The 26,234-nt window shown below is 36.0% G+C and overlaps 1 protein-coding gene and 1 long non-coding RNA gene across 4 annotated transcripts; one reads left to right on the top strand and one right to left on the bottom strand.

Annotated features, from left to right (window-relative positions):
• Window positions 1-3,509: 3,509 nt before the first annotated feature.
• LOC105048486 (two-component response regulator ORR21) lies at window positions 3,510-19,011 on the bottom strand. 3 transcript variants are annotated; one of them, XM_073260180.1, is made up of 7 exons: window positions 18,176-19,011; window positions 7,309-7,461; window positions 6,839-7,228; window positions 6,566-6,642; window positions 4,819-6,279; window positions 3,974-4,080; window positions 3,510-3,805 (listed from the first exon to the last, which is right to left on the bottom strand). In XM_073260180.1, exons 1-5 carry the CDS (start codon window positions 18,360-18,362, stop codon window positions 4,876-4,878), a joined length of 2,211 nt encoding a protein of 736 aa, XP_073116281.1. In that variant the 5' UTR covers window positions 18,363-19,011; the 3' UTR covers window positions 3,510-3,805; window positions 3,974-4,080; window positions 4,819-4,875. The 3 variants fall into 3 exon arrangements, with proteins under 3 accessions (XP_073116281.1, XP_073116279.1, XP_073116280.1); XM_073260178.1 differs by having other exon boundaries at window positions 4,264-6,279; XM_073260179.1 differs by lacking the exon at window positions 3,974-4,080 and having other exon boundaries at window positions 18,176-19,010.
• A 3,209-nt stretch (window positions 19,012-22,220) lies between these two features.
• Window positions 22,221-24,098, top strand: LOC140859204 (uncharacterized). Its single transcript, XR_012142661.1, has 2 exons — window positions 22,221-22,437; window positions 23,671-24,098. It is a non-coding gene; the product is annotated as an uncharacterized lncRNA (long non-coding RNA).
• Window positions 24,099-26,234: the final 2,136 nt, after the last annotated feature.

Consider the following 26,234-nt stretch of genomic DNA (forward strand, 5'->3'; position numbering starts at 1 on the left):
CCAATGCAAGCCAGAAAAGATCTATCATATGAAGAATATCCGATACGGATCGTGGACCGTAAAGAATAAGTGCTGAGACGTCGCAACATTCCTTATGTCAAGGTACAGTGGAGTCGACATTCGGAAAGAGAAGCTACTTGGGAGCTAGAGGAAGAAATGAAGCAAAAATATCCCCAGCTCTTCGAGACCACAGGTATGAAAAAAAAAAAATTTGAGGATGAAATTTCTTTTAGGGGTGAAGAATGTTATAGCCCAAGCCCATACTGTCGAGACCCAAGCCCAAGCCCAAAAAAAAAAACAAAGGGAGAACAGGGGAACCGGGAAGAAGACTCCCGGTAGGAGTCTTCTTCTCTGATCAAAACTTGGAATCAGGAGTCCTAGGACCTCTCAGAGTCCTAGGGCTCTCTATAAAAAGACATCCCCTTCCTTAGAAACAGATCATCGGCCCTCTTCCCCTCTCTTTCTCCCTGATTTTTCGATTTGGAGCCGCGGACACCCATTTTGTTCTTGCCGTGATTGCTCACTGACGAGGTCACCAGAGGCCAAAGTAAGTCTTCCTTCCCTTCCTCTCTTCTTTCCCCTTCTTCTCGTACCTTTGTGCGTGACTGCCGGCAACGGGTGTCATCGATTTTTGGTCGGAGAAGAGACCCCTGTTTTGGTCTCTTCTTCTCATGGATTTTCCGGCACCGACGATCGCAACCGACCGCCGGCCTTGCCCCTCCGAATCCGAGAGAGTGGCCCCTCCCTTGCCGTCGGATCTGCCGTGCCGGCCGTGGCCTGAATGACCGGTCAAGGCAGGAGATCCGCAGGTCCCCTGTTCCGGCCTAGAAGGAGCCCGAGAGAAAAAGAAGAAAAAGAAGAAAAAGAAGAAAAAAAAGAAGAAAAAGAGAAAAAAAAAAAGAAGAGAGAGAAAAAGAAAAAGGAGAGATGAAACTTTCTCTCTCTACTCTCTCTCTCTTAGATTTTTAAGATTTATGAAATTTAAAAAAAAATAAATAATAATAATATAATAATAATAATTAAAAGAAATATAAGGAGGGTTTCCATGGATTAGTTCGAAAATCTTGGATGCTGTCGTCAAGTTGATCCATGTGGGGATATTAGATTTTAACAAATTTTAATTATTTTTAATTCGATAAAATTTTGATTAAAAATATGATATTTGACGTATCAGGTTCAGAGAAGGATTTTCAAGATTTCTATAATTCTAAGTTTGGATTTTCTTTTGAGATAAGTAGTGTTTACTTTTATTGAATTTATTTGATAAATTATAAATTCTGAATTAAATAAATTTATGCATGCTTGTGATTGAAATTATTTATTGAAATAATTGTTGAAATTATTTATGATTAAAGTTAATTGTAGAAATTATTTATAATTGAAATTATTTGTTGAAAAATTATTATGATGATGTATGATCATAAAGAATGATATGATTGATTTGACTCAAATATCATTTATTTATATTATTTTTAAAAATAATATATGAATTTGAAGACAATATGAAATTGACAACCTGATTGTGTAAAGGACCCCGCCAATGGGGGCATATACGTTGGCAATTGATTGTCCTGAGGGTTTATGTCGCCAGCGAGACCAGCGACATGTTGCCAGAGAGACCAGCGATAAACCGCCAGCGAGACCAGCGGTTCCAAAGGACTTGGCTGCCAGATGATTCGCAGCCCACCGCAAGCAGATACGCGGTATTATGACCCTGCCACAGGGATAATGTGGTCATAGTCATGGTTGGTAAGAAGAACTTAAGAAATTGATGAATTTAAGATGATAAGCATAATTTGAAATTATGATGAATTGAATGTTTTATATGATTGATAGTATGATTATGATTTCATGAAATTACATATTGATTTTGTTATTATCAGTAAATCAGTATGTATAGTATTATTTGTCTGATTTATTCAGTTAAAGGTATACACTGCTTACTGGGCTGTTTAGCTCATGATGAGTTTTATGTTTTTCTTACAGATCCAGAAAATTAGCTTGATGCGAGATTTTGGTTGGGAGAGCGATTAGAGATGGAGTTAGCTCATTTGATTTAGGATTTTCTCAGAATTGATTCAAGACTTCTATTTTTTTTAGTGTTGAGTTTGTCAGACAATTATTTTTCTTTTGGACACTGAGTTTTGATTTGTTATTTGAACTAAGATTTGATTGTTAAAAATTGAAAAAAAAAATTATTTAATTTTATGTGAAGATATCATGATGAGATGCCTTGCATGTTTATGGAAAAAGTATTCTATGAGTATGCGGTGGTTGTCATGACCCTCGATTCAAATCTCGGGTCGGAAGTGTGACATCTCAGAAAAGCAAATGAAGCCCATGATCATTCTATTTGGAGCCTTAGAGAAAATTTCAGAACTACTGCTTCAAATACCTGAGAAAAAAAGCCACAGCACAGTGTTGTTCAAAAGGTAAACCCGAACAGAACTCAAGACATAGATATAGCTTCAACCAATCTAATTCTCCAGGCCGATGTTTTGGAGAATTATACATGTACTTCCTAAGTTCAAGATAACTACAGGAATTGCCATCCATTTCAACACGAACGGTCCTAAAGTTTGCATTATTTATTTTTTTAACTGTAAGATGTACACGTATCTAGTGACGGCAACTATTTTACCAGAAGTCAGAACATATATTAAAAGCAAAAATTTGGTATATTCGAGTACTCTTGACGGCAAATATTTAAAAATTTCTCCTGCCTATACCCCTTAAACGTAAATCGCATGTAATTCCTGGTTTAGGGGAACCTGCAAGATATCTCAGCAATACTCCAATATGAAAGGGAACCGCATATAAAGCACACTTCTGTGATGAAGGAAGCTTGCTTCGGACGACAAAATCTCCAAACTTTTGGACTCCTCGACCGTCAAGTGCTGAAATCTTGGAATTACAACAAATCTTGGAAAGGAAGATTAAAATATTGGCTGTGAGCCTGCCGCGCATGCCCGAATCTATGCCAACTCTCGTCTAGTTTCTCCGTCATTCTACTTCTCCCTATTCCAGACCAAATAGTTAACCATTTCGGGCCTGCAACAAGATTCCATCAAGCTTCTATTGGAAGCCAGAGTTAAACAACTGACTATTATATAGGTCAGTCCGTCCCACCAAGGCACCAACTACCAGGACAATATTTGGTGATGGAATAAAAGCACACAACTTTCCGCCACGGTTTCTCCCGCATGCTTTGAGCTCGAAGATGGTTAGGTCGCTGCTACAATGCTCGTTATTTACAAAACAATATGTAAGAAATGAATAAAAACAGATGGCAAAATATGAGATTTCATAGTTAACTCTATGCATGGACCCATCATATATGCAATTTTTATGCTAATAAATGTTGTTTTCCTTCCATCCCAATGTCAATGCTCAATAATTACATCACTGTTAAAACAGATCAATACTAGGTTTCCAGTCTGCCCACTACTAATTCACATTGCTTTAGTAAAAATGGAATTAGGTTATTCTATCAAAAAAACCAATTAACATAGCCACAAATGGGGCTTGTTTCTTCAATTGCACAACTGTAAAAATTAACGAAAGTTGTCTTTCCCTTTCACAAAAGATAGAGATGTGGCTAAACAATATTTTGCAAACTCACCACCCTCCGACAGGACAAGTAACACCGAATCCCATAAATGACTTCTAAGGACCTGAGCAGGATGACTAACCTAATGGACAATTGGAAAAGTTTTAAAAAGGGGAAAAAGACTGAATCAGATATTCGGAACATTGTCCATGAACTGCTGCCAAGGATTTCACGAAGCATTCTACAACTCCATCCCTACCAAACAAAGCCACCGGTTAGACGGCCTAATGTCACAAAATATTCTCCCAAGTAATTGTACACATGCATAAATAAATCCAGCAAATCAATATAAAAAATGTACTCTGTGGCAGGATCAAGAAAATGACTTGTGCATGCAATATGGAGGGGGGAAAAGGAGCATACATGAAAAGGTAAAATAGCATTGCCATATTCATGTTCACATGTGCATAGATTCTGAACTACGCAACTGCAAACAGATCATTGTAGACGCATATCACTCAGCATTTGATCTGTGCATACAGAGCAAAATAAGTGCAGTAAAGCTTCCCCTCACAACAACCAGGGTATTTGAGTCAAAAATATACTAGAACTTCCCCAACAAACAGTTCAGGCCTGGTATACGACGAATGTCCAATTGCACAGATTTGCATACACATTGTAGGGAAAAAGATAACACATTATGAAAATTCTACCTTGGTGCAGAGAAAATTATATGTTCCCCCTTAGTTTTTGCAATTGACGGCAAACAGAGGAAATTGGAGCTTTATAAGTTGAAATTCGACACCCAGCCACTAGAGCTAGAACCATAAATGATATTTAATCCACAACAACAATGAAAGAGAAAAATATTTTAAAAGACAATTAACTGATTCACAAACTAAAAATAATACGACTGTATCTCAATACCAATTGATACTGTCAAGGCTGTTTATACATTTTCAACAAAAAAATGCTGTTTATACACCAAATATAGGTAAATGAGCGAACATCTGTTATTTCTCAATTAACTCGGTCCATTTTACCCACTTGAGAAAAAAGTCAATCTTTATAACAGAATAAACCGTCAATGATTTGTTACAGAATAACAAAAAACATTTTCTTATATTCAAATAACAAAACCAAGGTTGATTCATCAAGGGCAAATAACTATATGAAAATAAAAACAGTCAAACAGAGAGCAGAGTCCTAATGGTACTTCATATTTCTACAGGAAATCTGATAAAGCATATGATGAGGCACTGCATTACCTATTTACAGAGAACATTCATTCACTTGAAATCTGAGGATTCATGGGGTTCCACTCTTCAAACATCACCATTAAATCCAAGATGACCTCGGTTCAATATTTCTCCATTATCATTTAGACTCGAGCCATTAGTGGGAGATTCAATGTCACCCACAGCAAATCGGCTGGGAATGCGAGTACCTTTACCGATGAAACCAAGACTTCTCCCTTGTCCTTGATCAGGTAAAATCTGTGACAGTGTACCACCACAACGGATGTTGCTCAAGTTGGCCAAATCAAGATTTTTCCCTTGTCCTTGATCAGGCAAAGCCTGTGACATGGCACCAGCACCCTGGATGTTGCTCAAGCTAGGCATGAGACAAGATTGATTAACAGGACCAATGTTCCCACCAAGGGTCTGCGCCCACCAACCCATGCTGACATTGGTACAGGATGACACTGACGAAGAAATTGATTTAGGAATCGAGTAGCTATTTAGCACAGTGAAGTTCTTGAAGACTTCATCTGAGACCTGTGCCTCACCCAGTTGTACATTACTTGAATTGGATGAAAGTAGGTTGTAATCTACAATTCTACTGCTTTTCTTCAAGCTGGAGCTATGGCTGATAGGGGCAGGACTGCTCCCTGCCTGAAAACTAGTCAGTGGCTGTGAAGGGAGTGTTATGGAGTTTCGATTTATGAGACCAAGATTATTCCCACCTTGAAAACTGGTCAATGATGAATTCTGATTTGTGAGACCAAGATTATTATCTGCCTGCATACTGGTTGATGACCGAGCGGGGACAATTATAGAGTTCTGATTCATAGGAGTAGGATTATTACCTGATTGAAAACTCATCGATGACTGAGTAGGCAGTACTACAGAATTCTGATTTGCAAGCACAGGATTCTCCCTTTCCTGAAAATTATTTGATGCCTGAGAGGGAAGAACTAGACATGATGGTTGCACATTAATTGCATGATGGGATTCGGATAGCACAGGATGCAGCTGTTGCTGCTGTAACACCGGGACCTGCAAGTTACTATCATTACTTAACCCTCCAAGATTGCTTGCAGAGATCACTTTACTGGAGGACCAAGTAGGAAAACCAGAAGACAAGCCCCTAACAGCTACATTCGATTGAGAGAACTCTGTGGGCATGGTGGCCGGGCATTTCATCAGAGGTTGACCAAATGCTATGCCATGTTCAACAGGAACAGACTTAGCTCCTTGCATTGAGGCTTGTTGAAGAAGTGGTTGGTCCATTGCTGGCATTGCGAAGCTGCCAAAAGGTCGACCTAACAGCTCTTCTTGCCAAGAAGCCAAGGTTTGCGGAGGAATTTGACCTGTGGCAGTCAAAGGTTGGAAATCAAGGCTTCCAAGAAAAGGCACTTTTGCATTTGAGCCAACGCCAGACAAAGAATTAGGAAGCCCAGTGTGGTGTTGATCTACACTCAGTCTCTTCAGATACAATCTGAATTTCTGCACAAGTTCAGCAAATTGCTAGAAAATTAGAATTGTTGACATCGACTACAGGGAAAGCCTGAAAAACAGAGTCATGGATAATGAACAGGAAATCAAAAAGAGATATGTTGATGTTTTAACAATCTTCCTAGATCATGCAAGTTTTCTTAAAATTCGTTTCCTTTTACAATCATGGCTTTTTAAGTACATAGAGTTTTATGCGATTGATAAAAAATGAGGATCTAAAATAATAAGAACAATCAGTTGCTTCTGAAGTAAATTCAAATGTAGTTCGAAGTCAAACCTGCAAATGGCTCGCTACATTTTCTCTAGTTAGCCCTGGAACATTCATCAAGTCAAGAATTCTCTTGGGGACAGCCTCTGCAGACAATTCAGCAAAATTCATCCATGTAATAAAGCTAAGCAACTCCAATTTATGTTCATGAGGTCAACTTAACTATCATACTTGTAAGCAAAGCAACCAAAGCTAATGACTAAAAACTTCTCTGGAACTCATAATCCGAACAATATGAAGTGATGATACAGAAGATAATAAAGGGTTCTAGGTAGTTCTTACTGTTTATTCCAAGTTGGTATACAGCATTAACAAATTGTTGATGAAGTTCCACAGACCACACTACGCGTGGTTTCTTTGATGAAGAATCACTATTATCTAGTTCACCTTCATCATCTTCTTTACTATCTCTTCTCTTTTTCTGAGATTTGATGGCATTATCAGTTGCATCATTCCCTGAGGAATTATTTTCAGCATCATTAGTGGCTCGTCTGTCAGAATCCTCAAAGCTATCAGAATGTTCAGCTTCTCTGTTGTCTTGCCACTTCTTTCTAACAACATGCTGCCATATGTTTTTCAGCTCTTCAATGCGAACAGGCTTAATTAAATAATCACAAGCCCCATGCCTAATTCCTTGCATCACTATACTGGTTCTCTTATCAGCTGACATCACTTCAAATCCGAAAATGAAACTTATCAAAGCTTTCCTAAAATAGACGAAATAAGTATCATGAAGAAGGACGAGTACTTACTGATCACAGGAAGATCCATTTCAAGACCAATAAGTTCAAGTAACTGCAACCCATCCACGTCAGGCATATGAACATCACTTATTACCACATCAAAACCACCCTTACTCTCACGCAGAATAGATAATGCACTTGCAGCCATGTTACAAGTTGTGACTGCAAAAAAGAAAGTACCTGAGTTTTACTTATGTAACTCTCATTCCAAAAATTAATTGACTATGCAAGTAGATCAGAATCATTTCCCTTCTAAATGTATGAGTATGGAGAATGAAACTTGAAAGATATCAAAGGAACAATTTTAAAGTAATCAAAGTGTTTTCTTAGGAGGAAGTTACACCATTTATATTTTGCAAATGACTCATCGATGCTAAGACAACCCAGGAAGTGACTTTGCAAGATTCACTTGGAAGACCTATATGATATTTTACATGAAGATTACCTGTAGTTAGTTCCACATATTTTGAGTTTTGGAAATTTACAAGCTGGAGATGTTCCCAAGTGAAAAGAAAATGATAATTTCATCTGAGCTCATCTTATTTTCTCCTTGAAATTAGAAAGACTGCCAATGCTACATGTCACACTAACAATCATCAACAGACATATTTGTTTACTTAATCCAAATATAAAACACCATGCGACCCAAATAATGGTTGCCATGCATCCCATCTTAAGTTGAGTAGCCACCTCTTAAATGGAGGCTTCCCTAACTCCTCTTTCAGCTCAAGAGTGCTTTGATGCCTACATAAGAAAAGGGAATGAGGTTTTATGCACATAAGCATTGAAATGCCAATAAGATGCAAACTGGGATCCCTATGGTTTGTTCTACATAAGAAGGCCATTGCTAATCAAGGTTTCAAGTGCTGGCCTATGCTGGTATGCTATCCAGCATGTACCATGGTTAACCAATATCAGCACAAAGCATTGGGTTGGTACCAAGTATAAGGCATGACATCTCACACCGAACAATGCCAGTTCAACATGGGTTAATATTAAGGCTGCAAACGGATCGGGTTGATCCGTGATCCGACCCAATCCGGTTAGACCCAACCCGAATTCATTTAAAAGACCCATGGAGCCGGGTCGGGTTCAAAAATTGGACCCGTTCATCTTTCCGGGTCGGGTCTGGATTTTCTGAATTTAGATCCGACCCGACCCGACCCAACCCGTGGACACTTTTGGGTTAATTTGGATCTCAAGATATATGACCCGACCCGACCCAACCGGAACCGAATCCAAATATAAGACCCGAACTCAGTTAGAATGACTCATCCAAATAAGAATTTGGGCTTGGGCCAAAAGAGTGACTCATCCAAATTCTTTCTTAAATCTCTTACTAAAATCTTTAATACTGGCACACTATCACAAGATCATTAATGCACTACACAAGAATGCCATTCTTACAGCTAATCTCGAAACTTTTTTAAAAGTCCTTCCACAAACACAAAGTAAACTGGGGACATACTAACAGTTGTTCATAATTAAAATATCCAGTTATTTGTTTATTGTTGTACATTACTATTGCCTTAGGGATGGTATACAATATTCACTATCAATGGTGAAGTGAGAAGACGTGGGAAGAGAGGAGAGGAGAGAATATCTATATGAAAAGATAGATATGGCCATGCTATTTTGCTGTCGATGTGACCTCTAATTCCACTTTATGTAGATTTTTAAACCCATGACCCGATCCGACCCGACCCATTTGCAGGCCTAGTTAATATGGTTGATACCCAGATAGAAGTCCTTAATCATTTATTTAATTTTGTTTTGGTACAATACAAGCTGTGCCAGCCACTGCCCAGCACAGCCCATGCAAGACAGACTTAAATCCTTCCCTTTGCCGATATGTAACATGAGACACTTGACTGTGTTGCGATGTTAAACCATAGCCATGTGAGGAACGAAAATTGTGATGTTCGACCATGATAACTTTTAAACGACAAAGATCTCAATCCTCTAAAAGAGGGAAGTTGTGGAATTGTGATCAGAAAAGACAAAGTTAAGATTTTTACTACTGGATTGCCAAACATAAGAATAGATATTACAAATGATTTCTGTTTGCAAATTATTTAGAGTTATAACTGTCCAAATGATTGTTCAAAATATTATTCGTTTTTACCTAATGGGGATTTCTGTCATCATAAATGATTTTGCTCTTATTATTTATACTTATATCATCATTATAAATTTTGCTATATTTAGTAATTTTGGCATTTTTTCCATTTATGACACCATAAGTTGATCAACCAGCAGTTAAATTTTTTATTCATGCTGTAGCCATGAAATCAGGTTGGCATCTAATCTAATTTCAATATATTTGCTCTCATTAGCATTTCTTTTTAATCTCAAAGCCTATGTTACATGGACTCAGGCACAACTTTCATGTATACTTAAGGGTATAAGCATCAGATACATTTAATTTTCAGAATCTCTTCTTTTGGACCCAGAGCCCATATCCATTTCTGTCTCAAGTGCAGATACTCTGGGTAAACTGAAGGGTCCTAGTAATGTAGCTCAAGATAATACAACTAATTACATTGTCTTTTTGGTAATATTCTGAATTATAACGCGATAAAAGCAATTGCTATACTCAATAGGTTTTATTCAAGTTTCTCTAGCAATATCAATTTATCAATATGGTGACGGAATTAGGACTACACTCTATTCTTCCCTAAATCTGTTAAATGACTGTTTTGGTTTTTTTCCTTAAAAAAAAATCTTTGATAATATATTATGAACTTGACTATTTAAAAATTTGCAAGGAAGTTCCTTTCTATGATTCGAAAGGAATAATTTCCATTCCTAATATTTATCTGAATCCTATAGTGAGATAGATATAAATGTATTAGTTCAATTAGACTAACAGAGTTATGTCAGCAAAATGTCCACTTTCCACTAATAGGCTTAGGAAGATGCTTTTGGAAGTGTTTAAATCATGACTTAGAAAGTTTAAATTTGCTATGTTTCCAAATGCAATACATTAGGCCACATATACAGCCACATATGCCTATTGAGGTACCTTGACTGCACCTTAACCCTATATGCAGCTACTATATGTGATAGGGTCACACGCATGATGGAAAGATGGTTTGCCTAGCACTTTTGGACTCATGTAGTAATATCAGCACTGTGCAGCTACATATGTAGCCTACTTATTGTACAACCACATAGTAACCGTTTTAGCATTGAATGACCACATATGTGGCCACTCTTATGCAGACTCTTGCTAATAAGGCAGGTTCAAGCTAATTGTTGCCTTGCTAATAAGGCAGGTTCAAGCTAATTGTTGCCTTGGATGTGGGTTTCCTTCCATCCATCCATCCATACATACATATATTAACAATGCGATATGTTAATTATGCTATAACTATTGTTACCAAGAATCAAGTAGTCAGTAGGCATTGATTTGCTAAATGATGTTATATTAATATTTCTATTACTTATAAAAAATATTATAAAGTTATTGTAATGTACTCTATTTATTTTTAGACAACCACAACTATCCGCATACGCAACCCACATAATGCAAATGCACCATGCGGTCTCTCAACCGCCCACATACCACAACTGCCTATCAAAACATGGGCAAGCATGAGCAAGATTTGCTGTCTCGGTACTGTGCCCCATAACAATGCCATCCCGTTACTTTGTCTGTAAGGAGCCAATTCAGCATACTGAATGTTGGTATGCCTTCCATACCGCATGTACCGGTAACGAAGCGGTATGGTACAGTACGCTTCATACCATCCAGTTCAATATGGTATGACAAACCTTGAGTATGCGAATGTTAGTCACTTAAGAGGATGGGAAGGAAAGAGAAGGGTGGGTAGCAATTGGCATGAAAAAACAAAACCAAACCTATACACTCCCCTTATCCAAGACTTCCATTCTTAGTAGACCTCTTTCTAGCCCAAGACACATTTCCTAAGGAAAAAATTTGCAGACATCTAACACCCAAGGGCTTACATACACAAGCTATGGATTTAGCATTGCACATAAATAAATATCAAGAATACTTCTAAAAAGTAGTCTTAAAGAGCGCCCACCTTCTTCAAAATGTTAAGATTGCTAGAATTTTCAATAATAAAATTGGTTAGATTCCTCCCTTTGATCTTGAGCATCAATTGGGTAATCCAAAATACCAAAGCATCAAATATTGGCAGAAAGTTTGATCAAGGAGCTGAAATGGACAATCTCCTCAGTCATAGTTACGTTATTGATGGCTCACTCAATCAATGATCTCCCAAGAATGGATTCTTTGATCAAAGTCAAGATTTTGATAATAGATTGTTAGATACCCTTGCCTCCACAAGATTTATGATCTCCATCACTCTCTCGTATGGGCCTCACATGTGCATCACTTGTGGTGCATACAGTGTTGCTACCATTTAGGTGTTGAAGTTCAAACATGCCACCAACTTTAAGTTATTCAAAAGTCGAATAAACAGCCAATTTATTCTCCCAATGGCACTAACTAATTTGATCAAAGCCGGGAGCCAAGGTTAGATTTTTTTTTCCCCAATCTTTCTCTCTATTGATAGAAGTTGGATCCCATAATCAAATGTGTTTCTTCTAACAACATAATAAGAGGGTTAGACTCTCTCAGAATAGGAGGGAAAAGGTGGCATTTTAAGGGGGGTGGGGCAAAGAGATGTTCAACATTTTTTTAAACAAAAAAGCCTTCAAAGAGTCACACTTTGTTTGAGTCAAGACTCACGCAGTTTAACCCTTCTGGCTCATTTCATGCCAACTTTTGCAGGTCCTGCAGGATTAAAACCTAAAAGAAAATGTTAAAACTCATGCAACTTGAAAACTTGGCGCCAAACAAAACATATGATTGAACTAATTTTGACCCTTCCTACCAAGATTTTAAATACCTGTACCGAACCCCATGCCGGTTGCCGGTCGGTATGGTATAGTATGGTACAGTACCATACCATACCGGCCCATACCAACAATAAAAAAATCAAAAAAAAAATCCATCCAACAGCCAGAAAAAAAAAGCCGTACCAGACCGAACTGATGCCGTACCGCATCATACCAGACCAAACCGCATGGTATCGGCAGTTTGGGCCAATACCGTACCGAATCGAACCAGTTCTCCATCGATACGGTACGGTACAGGGTGTACCGACCGGTATGGTACGGAATACCATGCTTTCTACTGAATTGCCAAGCTGAAGTGGGAAATGATCTAGGGTTTTCCTCTCTCTTCCTTTGAAGTGAAGAAAATGGAGTCACGTCAATTCCTTCCATTGGGATTGTTGTGCTCCAATGGTCCATGTTGTTGATTTATTGGAGATCGTGAGGGGAGAAGCAATCGCAAAGCAACGGAGGTAGCATCACCAAATCCAGGAAGAAGGCATGTCCTCTTTCTCTTTTGATTTGATGTGGCAATAGCAAGGCTATATCTAGTGGGGAAAGAGATAACGTGATCGGACCTCTAAAAGAAGAAGGTCACAGCACCGAACCTATTATGAATGAAAACAACACAATCGGATCTATTGAGATGAAGGACACATGGCTAAATCTCATCAAGATGGACACTGCACAACCAAATTTGGTCAAGATAGATGTTGCATGACCGGATCTGGTGGGAGGCAACCTGTTCTTCTCATTTAGGATATGTAGTTACATCCAAGAGAGATGGGAAGCTCTCCTAATTCAATGGCAAGTGGTAGAATATGAGATGTGGTCTGACAGGTACCTATTTAATTAGGAAATGAAAGGAACTTGGGGGTGGCTAGTTGACTAAGCCCATGGTAGATCCACAATCGAATCAAGATGTAGTGCTCCGGCCACAATGGCTATTTATTCCACATGCCGGGTTCAAAACATTTGGGTTGAGATATATGGAGAGAACAGATGATAAAGGAAGGAGAGAATGCTATAGTCCCCGGTTTACATAGCAAAGAAAGAAGATTGGGAGAGAGAAGAGTAACATAGAGAAAAAATCTCTCTAGCCCAGCTATTTTAATCTCTCTAGTAGTGGAGAGATTGGAAGGGAAGAGGAAGGGACACCTTATATGTAATTTTCAATTTCCTTTTGTGTCACAAAAAGTGAAGTTTCATCTCTTTTTTCCCTTCCACAGCAAACAATACAAATGGCATTTACTTCCCTTTCTTCCATCCATCTTCTTTTTCCCCTTCATTATCTATCCAAATAAATTGTTTGTTAAGAAGTTAGAGCAGGGAACACTTCTAGAGGCAACCCTAAGTGGATAATAAATGGTCTCCAAACTACAAGCTGTTAAAAACTTCTTGATCTTGTGCCAAAAGAAAAGAGAAAAACTTCTTGATAAATATAAGATAATAACTAATGGTATTCTATATTAAAAAAGCTCAAAAGAAAGTAAGAAACTAATCCATATGGATAAAGGTTGTCAATTACTTGAGTGATTGTTCAATTGGTTACTGGTGCTTTGAAAGCCAAAAAAGACATCAATCTAATTAAAATGTGTCAAATTTGTTTGAAGCTACTTCAATCATCCAGTTGCAATATTTTAATAGGTGGCTGCGGTATGTGGGGCAGTCAAGGGATGCACATGCACTGCATGGGCCTATGTGGTTAGTATTTTAAATATTTAAAATAGATAAATGTATAACATACAATAATTAATAATAGCAATATTACTTAAATAATAGCAATATTAACAACAATAATATGCAACAGTTCAGTGCTTATTACTTGACATCAATAATTATCACATAATTAACATATCGACAATATTAATATACACATCCGTTTCAACCCAACCATCAGCTTGAATCTACTTTGTTTGCATGGACTTGCATAAGAGTGGCCACATATGTCTCGCACAATACTAAAAGAGCCACATATGTGGTTAGACAGGTAGGCTACATATGTAGCCACATAATACTAATTATACTGCATATGCACCAGCATGATGTTAAGTAAGACATCCTTTTGACCTATATGAAACCCCACTGCATCTATTAGCTGCATATAGGCAATGCGGTACAGTTAAAGGACTACACGTGCATAACTTGTTATGCAACATACAAGAAATTATAAATTGAATTTTGTTGCCACATACACTTGGGGTCAATATACAAAGAAATGGAGGTTTGTTAGAATATATCCAAAAACTTATAAGCCAAAATAAGATTTGCTTAGACCATTTTGTATTAGCCAGTTTGCAAATGAACTATGCATGTTTAAGAGTCAAGAACCACATAGCTCAGTGGCACAGTGGTTATGTCTTGGCACGAGGGTATGTTGAGGATCAAGACATCTGGGATGAGCCACTAGTGCTTAGCTTGAGGGGCAAAGCCTTAGAGTTGACACAGAGATGTTGAGCAGGACAAGACATGAATAACATATTACTTTCAAGCGGACCTAATCTAACAAGTTGGTCCACTTCAGTTTTCAAAGCATGACTCAACAGGGAAATATTGAACACCATGGAGACTCCAGATGCATTCATCCATACAAAATGATGTGCAAACCACTTCTAATTCAACAATCCTAAAATTATATAGAATTCCTAATAGACTTATCTCTCAGACTCATTCAACTAGTAAAGACATCACCAGAAATTGGGTGAGTATACATGTGAAATTTAATAAAGAAACTCTCAATTAATCTAACTTTTGAATCATTTGTTTAAACTACTACAAAAAATCCAATAATCATAAACTCTTAAAAAACCAATAAAACCGCTATGAAACATTATGCCATTTTTTCCTAGACACTTTGCATTCCCAAAGTGCATGTGTTAACATGATAAAAATGAGTGATAAAAATGGGTGTGGACATCACACTTGGGCATATGTAAACAAGAATAGTGTCTGGGATTAGAAGAATTTGTCACATAGAAACGGACCTACACCAGACACCCATATCTAAACTCATCTGAGATCATGATAACCTGTTTCATATAAACTTTTGGAAATATTGAGCATGCAATATAACGTTCAAAAGGACCAAATGATTAATCCTGTTTGCAAGTACACCTCAATGAAGCAAACTTTAAATTTGCATTGTACTCAATGAAACAATTGGCAAATGCAAATATCATCTGAAGCATGATGAACAAAACAATAATCAACTAACCAAGATGGTACAGATGAATGCATTCATATTAAAAGACCAAATAATTACAAACTACCAACAACTTGAGAAGATTTAAAGATTATAGAATAGAAAATACTCAAAAAAAAAGGTTTCGAACTAAAATCCATAGAATTTAATCGATCCATTCTAATCTAGCATGAAAAGAGAAAAAATAGGCTATGAAGCATTTCTAATTCAACAATCCTAAAATTATATAGAATTCTTAATGGACTTATCTCTCAGACTCATTCAACTAGTAAAGACATCACCAGAAATTGGGTGAGTATACATGTGAAATTTAATAAAGAAACTCTCAATTAATTTAGCTTTTGAATCATTTGTTTAAACTACTACAAAAAATCCAATAATCATAAAATCTTAAAAAACCAATAAAACCCCTATGAAACATTATGCCATTTTTTCCCAGACACTTTGCTGTAACCCAAAGTGCATGTGTTAACATGATAAAAATGAGTGATAAAAATGGGTGTGGACCTCACACTTGGGCATATGTAAACAAGAATAGTTTCTGGGATTAGAAGAATTTGTCACTTAGAAACGGACCTACACCAGACACCCATATCTAAACTCATCTGAGATCATGATAACCTGTTTCATATAAACTTTTGGAAATATTGAGCACGCAATATAACGTTCAAAAGGACCAAATGATTAGTCTTGTTTGCAAGTACACCTCAATGAAGCAAACTTTAAATTTGCATTGTACTCAATGAAACAATTGGCAAATGCAAATATCATCCGAAGCATGATGAACAAAACAATAATCAACTAACCAAGATGGTACAGATGAATGCATTCATACTAAAAGACCAAATAATTACAAACTACCAACAACTTGAGCAGATTTAAAGATTATAGAATAGAAAATACTCAGAAAAAAAAAGGTTTCCAACTAAAATCCATAGAATTTAATCGATCCATTCTAATCTAGCATGAAAAGAGAAAAAATAGGCTATGAAGGCTTGTTGGTGTTGTTAATATCCCCATGTGAAGTGTAGAAGGGATTTGGTAGCATTCTTGAATTGTAATAGTGAAGGGTTCCTAGAGTTACTGCCATGCAAAACCCCTCCCGAAAGTTATTTCTATGCATGACTTCTCATGGTAGTTAGTTCCATGCATAACTTCCTTTGATAGTTGCTCCCATGCATAATTATTCTTGATAACTATTTGTCTATTTCCACTCATAACTTCTCTTAGTACTAATTTCCATGTACAACTATTTCATGACTTTCATTGTACAAGCGCCACATTTTGGTCAATTAAGATCATCAAGCAGTCATCTTAGTTGATCTATTGATTGTTGAAAGTTGGTCTAAACAAGGTCAAACAACTTGTTTGTCAACCAGATTAGTAACAATACATCATTTAAAAAAAAATAAAAAAACCTAAGGGTCTATTTTGTGGCACATAATTTGAATCTGTGTAATCAGAATTACTTGCAGCAAAATAAACTTTCAAATGTAACAAAACACATACATATAGCTATTTGCAGTAATCTGGGTTGCATTTGCTTCAACTATATGCAACCAAACAGCCCTTTAAAAGGAATTCTATAACTTGAGTGTTCAACAAAAAGAAATTAGCTTAGCACCAAAATATAATTTGGGGAATGGATCTCTAGCAACACTTCCAATGCTTGATTAACATCAGCTGTTCTTACAGAGTGATTGTTGATTGTTCTCCTAAATCATTCATGACAGTTCGAGATAAAAGTAAGGCTGAGAATGGAAACTTGACATGGAGAAAACAGTATAAAAAGATTTGAATCTTTGATTCAACAATCAGAAGTTTGGAGTATGCAGAAAAACTGTTGCTAAAAATCAGCTCAAGTGGTGATTATCAGCAAATGTTTCCACATTAGGTAGGACAGCAGTGATTGCTTTCTCCATGAATGACAACAAAAATAATAGTACCAGCATCCAGCAATAACTAGAAGGGTTTTCCAGTATGGAGTTCAACATGAACTTTACTAAAACGGTCATGTTCGGGAAAATGGTCTGTCTGCTTATAGATGAGTGCTTATGAACATGATACCAAAGATGAAATTTTGGAAGCTTGCTGGCTTCACTTTGAGGTTTTCAAAGTCTATTCATTATTCTTGTTTTCTTTGCTTTAAAAGTTCCAGAATTTTCAATATTCAGATGTAGTAGAAAGAGATGTTCAGTAGGGGAAGATGGGTACCAACAGATAAGTAAACAGAGAGGTCAAACCATTGGCCCTAAAAATTCTAGTTGAATCCTGACATAGAATTTTGGAGCCTGCAAGTCCCCAGACTTACTGATTTTCCATAGTAGAATTAGAAACAAACACCTAATTTCTATTTAAATATAATATGAGTTCTCAAAAGTAAGATAAAACTATGGAAATATAATGATTTACTAGTAAATTCAAGCACACCCTGAACTCGAATCAATCTGTTTCAATACATAACGCAAAAACCTAGATCCACGTTTGATGTTCTCCACAAACTAGTCAGCATGGGGCTAACAATCATTGTTCGTAGGCATGCCATCAAAACAAAGGAGTGAGAAACAGTTGCATATTACCACTATTCACATTTTATCTACGGTCGGTACAGCATAATTTAGCAGCACGAAACAACCAAAAGTCCGATGGACACAACCCAACAAAATTTGCCGATCAGGAAAATATTAAAAAATCAAAAATCTGGTATTCCACTAACTAACAATGAAGAACCAAATTCACAATAAAACAAATCAAAGACCACTAACAAACAATGAAGGACCGAATTTTCCCATGAATAAAACTTACCGTTATAACGGCATTCCAGGAGCATCCGCTCCAAAATCCTCAAGCAGATCGTGTCGTCGTCCACCACGAGAACCCTCATCCCTACTGGGAAATCCTTCGGTATCGGCTCCCTCACCTTGGCCGACGACCCACCATAAATACTACTCGTGTCCACGCTCGACGGCGGCATCTGCTGCACCTTCGCCATCTCCACCCCCCTAAAAAGAAACCCTCGAAAAAAAAAAGAAAAAAAAAACTCCAAACCTCCAGACCACCTCAATCCCTCAACCGAATCCCCTCCCGGACCTCCATTCCCAGCCTATCCAATCAAAACTCCATCCTCCCCGCCGATCCCCCACTAAGGAACCCCCTCCGCCGCCACAACACCCCGGCGGAGAAGCCAAAGCAACCCCAATTCCGGATGGATCAGCGGCGAGATTAAGAACCAACTCCCCTTCCAAGCTCCAATAGGCGGCCTCTCCGGCCACCAAGGGTATCACCTCAGTTCGAGATCACCAAAACTCGGCTCAAGAGAAAGAAAGAAAAAGAGAAAGGGAGAGAAGACAATAAAAGCCACTCTCTGGAGTCTCTCCGCTTCTTTTTCTTCAGGGTACCGGCGGAGTTTATTTATAGCCGAACGGGAGAGAACAGACTGGGGAGCGCGTGCACACCGGAAGAGGCGGCGGGTGGAGGGATGGGGGAAGAATCTCTAAAATTTCCGGGTCCCAATTTTTAGGCTCGGTTGCCAAAACTGAGAAAAGGTGTTCCTACTACGCTGCGGCTCGAGGGAGCGCTGGAGGAAGGCCACGAGGGACTTGATCTCAATTTTGGGGAGGAGTTTGGTTGGGTCCAAGAAGGTAGTGCGGTTTGAGTGAGAGGATTCAACGCATTGTGCTGCGTGGATGGCCGCGTACAAGAAGATTTTGGAATGAATACACAAAAGGGGGAGGTTTTTTTGGGGGGAAGGAGGTTTAGTTTGGAGTTGTAGGATGCATTTGAAAGTTTCCAAAGATGGGATCATGGTCTGGCACTTGAAATTTCCTTGCGTGGGAGTTCGCTGAGAGTTTGACGAGGAAGGAAGGTGTTTAGGGGACATGCTTTTTTATCTTTAGCCTTTTTAGTATTTGGGTGTTGCATGTAGATTTTAGCAATGATGCGAGTATAAAGTTTGATTAGTTGAATCTGATGGATTATATTTTATTGAAGGGTTCAAGTTGTATCTTTCACATGAAAGGATAATTAATTTTTTTCACGATATCAATTATTAGATAGCACTTCAATCTTTTTCTTCTTTCAGAATAGAAGTCAAAATACATATTGTATAATCTAACGATACATGTCGCAAAAAAATTTTTTTTTTTTCTTTGAATGTAAGGAGAATTATTCTTTGGTGCAAAAGATATAATTGAAATATTTTTTGAAAAAATTAGCTACAACAAAGAGTTGGTGTTGAGTAGGTCATTTATTTTAAAAACAAATGTTGAACTAATAATAGAGATATAAAGTTTGTGCCAGCTTTCGTTTGAAGGATTGCTTGTTTGTGTGGTGGAATCCCTTGACAATGAAAGTTGTGGAATATTAACCTTATTGCAGAAGATATATTTTTTTCCATGGGTTATTGTTATTTAGCATTATCGTCTATTAATTTTTTTTGACTAGTTATGAATGAAATTATTGCGATATTTAATTGGATACCAATTAAGGAGGAAAGAGTGGTCTTATCAGAAACAAACTCCTCTAGCATAATGGAAACATTTATGGAGAAGAATTATGATGAAGCCATTGAAGAGGAATTACTTAAAATAGATAGAAGGATCCGACTGAATGTTTTCAAGAGAGCCAAAGTTGCAGTACATAATTGGCAATTGTTCTAATGTTAGATTTTGTTATGAAGGACCCCTGGCTAGGTGATGCCAATCCAGGATTCTAGTAGAAAACCTATCAGTAACTTATTTGTTGACGAGCAGAAGCCATGGAATTCTGAATTCATTCGCCATTTATTTATTCCTCACTAACATGGCTTCTCTGATTCCGGCTAAGCTAATACCGAGAGAAAGCTGTGATCATACTTGTAAGTTATTAGCAGTAGGGCAAATATTCATATGCTACGTCGCAACTCCATGCAACACCTACATGGTTGGAAGGTGATTCTCAGATGGTGACCATATGGGTTGACAAGCCATCCTAACCTCGCTCAAGTGTCCATCTGCTGCTCCTTGATATTTGGCGAATGTCACAAAAAGCTGGATTTTTTCTAAGAATATCACATATTCAATAAGGGAAATAGATTTGCTGATTGGGTGTCATCATACGTGACTTAACACCCTCTTCTTGCTTTTGGACGTTTGTTGGTGACTGTCCATTTCTTTATGGACAAAGAGGCATATGTTGACTTCTTGATTATTGTGCATTCAGACCTTGCATGGCTATATAATATTTTGAATTTAGACATGTGGATTAAAGTGGTGGTTGAAGATCTTAGCCTTCAATGTCGCAATATTTGGTTGAGGATAGATTATCTTGATTATTTATAAAGGAGAGATTTAAGAGTATGTTATTCATATGACTAAAGTGGGTTGGATAAAATAAAAAAGTTGCAGAATATATACCTACCACATTGAAGATAAAATTTTATGGTATAGCTTTATGATCTTTTCTTTTTTTTTTTTTAAGTTACAGAAGCGTATGCAGTTACACAGTAATATGTGCAAATTTGGATGTGGTCAAAATGAGAATATAAAAATTAATATACAGTAATACAAGAAAATATGAAATAAAAATGAAGTTATTTGTAAAAATAGAGATAGTACTAATTAAGGACAAACTAATAGAAAGATAACTTAGATAATTTGAATATATACAACGTTAAGTCGAGAAATACATCAATATGAAGAAATGATTCAATATATATAGAAAAAATGAAAAAAAATAAAGATAGATTGAAAATCATATGAGATGTAGTAAGGCAAGACTTGATATCTTGATATCTTTGAAAAAATATGATCCTAAAATAAGTAGAATAAAGGAAAAGAATTCATATAATCAACCTCAATTAGTTTTAGATCAAGAATTAGTTGAATTGAGTTAAATATAAATTTTCTTGATGCCATGGAGGTGTAAAACAGTATACACTTCCTCTTTTGAAGAAGAAATATTGCTTGAAACTAAACATGCAATTTTTATTACGTATCTTACCATGTTCAAGTGTATTATAAGCCATCCAAACAACTTTAAAGAGCATGACATTGTTGCATGCTTTTACCTTTTCGACATTAATTTTGATAAATACAATTTAGAAGTTTCTTAGCCAAGGTTTTGAATAGTATGATGAACTCAATTAAGTAGAAAAATATATATCATGATATACATATGCATGTATGTATAGCGCCTGCACATATAGCTGCCATTTTCCATTAAAAAGTGATTGTATAGACAGTACCATACGATAAATATTGTTTTAAGGTACTAAAAACATATATTTTTGCATTGTTTTTAAAATAAAACTATCCCATCAATTTTTAAATACTGCATTTTCATGACATTACATGATTAGTTGCTTATCTTTCCAAATCTTTTGGATTAATTTGTAGTGTGTACAATTTTGATGATTTTGGATGAAATGGTATATGGTTTTCTTCTTTTTTAGATTTTCTCTTGAGAACATCACACATGATGATATTTCGAGCCATGACAGTTATCCGACGATCATTAGAGTGTTTTCAAGTCCATTGCATTTAAACTGGTCATGCAGACCTTGTTAGATTTTTATCTTAAGGAATTAGGACGGTAGAAGTCTGTCCATAAATCAGAATGAATGTGAGATTGAACTCATATCTCTTGTATCATGATTTTACCAACAAGACCAGTTGACATCCTCCGGAATTTTCCAAGGATAACATGCACGAGATTTCCTTCTCATATTCCATTTGGGTTTGAGACCATGCAAAGCAAAGTAGAAGTGACCCCCACTTGTGAGAGGAGGCTTGTAGTCATCCACATCTTTCATGTGGACCAAAAATGAGAAGCCCACATCATATGCTATGTTCTTATCCATTTGGCGGCCTCCAAATCCGAGCCGCCCTTTCCACTATGGCACCACCAATGGCTCCTTGAGATGGTTCCAGCGACCACTTTCCAGCACAAAAGGCCAGGTGCATCTCGAAGGGCTCATGCAATGCAAGAAGGCGAGTCAGATATGAAGATAATGAGATGGAAGACGTAAGTCTTTGCCCACAATTCAGAGACCGAGATGCTGGAATCTTATAGACTACAAATGATATAAGGTAGATGCTTACCTTAACAAATGGATTAACTGTTTGCTAAAAGATCTAGGGGATAATGTTATGTATGTTCTTACCTTAACAAGATTAATACATGTTAACAATATTATTGCTTGTATTTGATTTGGCCGAACACTATAAAATATCATATACGATGGACTTCATAATTTACCATATTTTTCTTAATACCTAAAAGTAAATCTAAAAGTTAATTCTTTTTTTTTTTTCTAACGGAGTTATTAGTCCCACAATTAAGGCATTCCTTTCTTTTTCATTTTCAGCATATATTTTTGAACGATACATACTACATGACAATATGATATATACTAAATTTATAACCAGATAATACATGCTATAAACTTTTTTGATACATACTCAGCAACGACTCAATACATATCTACAGTTAAATTGATATATAATTTATCGAATTTTATATTCATCAGTACACAATATATAATTAGTTGATACACACCTAGCAAAATATTCATCCGATGTCCCAATACACACCTCTAGATAAAGCGATACACCATTTTGTAATCAGTATATAGCACATGAGCAAACGATATATACTAGAAGACTTACTATTATATACTATAAGCTTTTTTGATACATACCCGGTAATGACCCAATACACATCTACAGATAAATTAATACATATCTTATCAAACTTAGTATTCATCAGTACAGTATATAGTCAGTTAATACACATCTACCAAAATATTCATCCGACGTTCCAATACACATCTTTAGATAAAATGATATACAATTTTCTTAAATTTTTACCTGCAAATATCTCAGAAAAAAAAAAGATTTAGAAGAGAAAAAAAGGTACTCGAGGAAGAACTCATGCATAGGAAAGATGGCATATGAGATTTAAAGAGGAGAAAGAGACTCGAAAAGAACATCTTATAGATGAAAAAAATAGCTTGATGAGGAAGATAATGAATAGAGAAACTTGATAAGGAAGAAAGAGAATATGGACGGTCATGAAGGATCTCTCTTGGACGTGCTTATTATTTATTTTTTATTATTTCAGTTATAAAATTAACGAACTCCATTAGTAGAAAAAATCTAATCTCTATTTGATTTTTAGATTTCTTCTTTAAGATACAAAAAAAAAAAAAAATAGTATGAACCTAGATCGACTCTATATGATGGCCTATAGTGCCCACACCATATGATTTTTGTTCCCTCCTAGCCCCCTAACTTCCTTTATTTCTATTTAATACATTCCAGAACAATGCGGAATGAAGGTTTTCCTGCTGCTCCATTAGCGCACAATGGAATTATCCTTTGGTGGACCCTATGGTTGTCTCTGAAATTCATAGATGCCTTGAAAAATTTAAGGGACCGAGAGGCAAGTGTTTGTATTGGATTCGGATGCCCAACGGCCAACAAGAATGCGGCAAGGTATCGGCATAGCTCTCGCATTATTGATGGCTCAAAGCTTTTCTTATTGGATGGTTGCACATATGCTGAAATACTTTCTAGTAACATTTTTCTTATGGACCTCACAAAGGAGAGACCAACGTGGAGGGAAATACCTTCATCAAGGTTTCCTCCTCGGATAGGGCCAAACTCTCTCTGTATTTCTCGAATGCCTTTTTTTTTCTTGAATAATCTTTCTATTATTCCTCAAATTCCAATATTCTTTTCTAAAGAAATGTTCGTGTATAAGGAACTACATAGCTCCAGTTAGGCATCCAGAGGGATTACTATCAAAAAACCATTTGGATGGATTAAACCATTAGATGATTAATTATAATTGGGACTGAAACTAGATCGAATATGAATCGGATATCAGTATATCCATATCCATATTTATTTTATTTGACAAATACAAATATGGATACGGATATTATTTGGATGCAAAAATTTATATTCATATTTATTTTAAATGGATACGGATACAATTCGGATATTGAAAGTGTGAATATAATTATAAATATAACTTAAATAATTAAACTTTCTAACTACAAAATTAAAGATATTGCTAAATAGATGATAAATCAAGCTAATAACATGTTTATATGCTTATATATATATATATATATATATATATATATATATATATATATATATATATATATATATATATATATATATATATATATATATATATATATATATATATATATATATATTTTAAAAATTAATAAATACTGTATTAAATTTTAAATTTTATAGATTACATACAGATTCGGATATTCGGATACGGATCAGATAATTATTTATCTATATCCATATCTATTTTTCTTTGACAGATATAGATATAGATATTAGTCGGATCTTAAATTTTTATCCATATCCTGATTGATTCGGATACGAAAATAGATCCGAATGGATAATATCCATATTATTTTCATCCCTAATTATAATCCTTAAATATTATGGTGCTTTATCATGTGCACTTAGACTTTCCACCAAATTATCACGAAAGAAATCAGAAGCATTAATTCTATAATAAATAGTAGACAAAAATTTTAAAAATTAGCCTACATATATTATAGAAAGCAGTCTTCTCATCGTGCAATAAAACCCTATCCATCCCAAAGAGGGTTAATGCAACAATGTAGTAGTAGTTATCTTTGCCTCAAATCATGTTTGCTTGCCAAAAAATGTAATACTCTTGAAATGATAGTATTCTTTTTCACAAAACTCTTGCACATTCTCTATGAAATGCAACAAAGTTGATATCTCTATCTCAAATAGTATGCAGTCTTAGAATGAGATGCCGACATCCATATTATTTTGCTATTTTGGTAGCACATAGCCTGTGTAACCCTTACCAGGAGCTGTCTAGTGGCAAGCAAGTATCCACCACAATCAAACTGCTTCCTTGATGGCAAGAACATATGTATTATGATCAGAAAAATGTACTTTCTTCAATATAGACTAATCATGAATCCATCCAAATATAGATGTAGTGAGCAAGATTTTAAGTCCTAATTAAGACCGTCAAAATAAGACCCAACCCATTAACCTGATCCGTATTTGATCCATCATAAACAAATTTGGATTTAGGCTAAATAGATTTAGGTCATGAATAAAACGATCCATTTAATCCGTTTAATATGTTTAACTTGTTTAATATATTCAGATCAGATTAAGTCAGATAACCTATTTAACCTTTTTTAACATATTTAACCCACTTAAGACATGTTTAATATATTTAAAATCTGCTTAACATGTTTCTAATCCACTTAATCTAATCTATTTAACTTGTTTAACCCACTTAATCTATTTAACCCATTTAACCTAATTTGACTTATTTAATAAATAGATTAAGTGGATCAAATTAGGTTACCTATTTAATAAACAGATCAGATTTTGGTCTAAATTTTTGATACGTTTAATAAATAGATCAGATTTGGATTGACAATTTTTTGATCCGATTCATATCCAATCCGATCTGATTCAATTATCATCCCTAGTCTTAGTACAGCAGAGGGCATTCTGACTGTTCTGTCTTAATCTTATTGAAAAAAAATTGAAATGGAGTTAAGATTTTAAAATCAATTTAAAAAATATAAATAAATAAATAAAATAGAAGAGACAGGATAGGATTGCTATTGAAATAAAGTGGAATCACAGCGCATCCTATTCCGCAAAGAAATGAGGTGAGACACCTCAATCCCATGGCATTTAAAATCTTAAAAAAAATATTAACACCGCGTGACATCGGTACTTTGCATCCTATCATTATAGCGAATGACAAACATGTCAGCATGCTTAGAATGAGAAGATATGGTATATAATGTGTCATCGACTGTGCCAGCATACCACAAGTATATGATATT

The sequence above is a fragment of the Elaeis guineensis genome, chromosome 7, assembly GCF_000442705.2.
Source record: "Elaeis guineensis isolate ETL-2024a chromosome 7, EG11, whole genome shotgun sequence".
NCBI lineage: Eukaryota > Viridiplantae > Streptophyta > Magnoliopsida > Arecales > Arecaceae > Elaeis > Elaeis guineensis.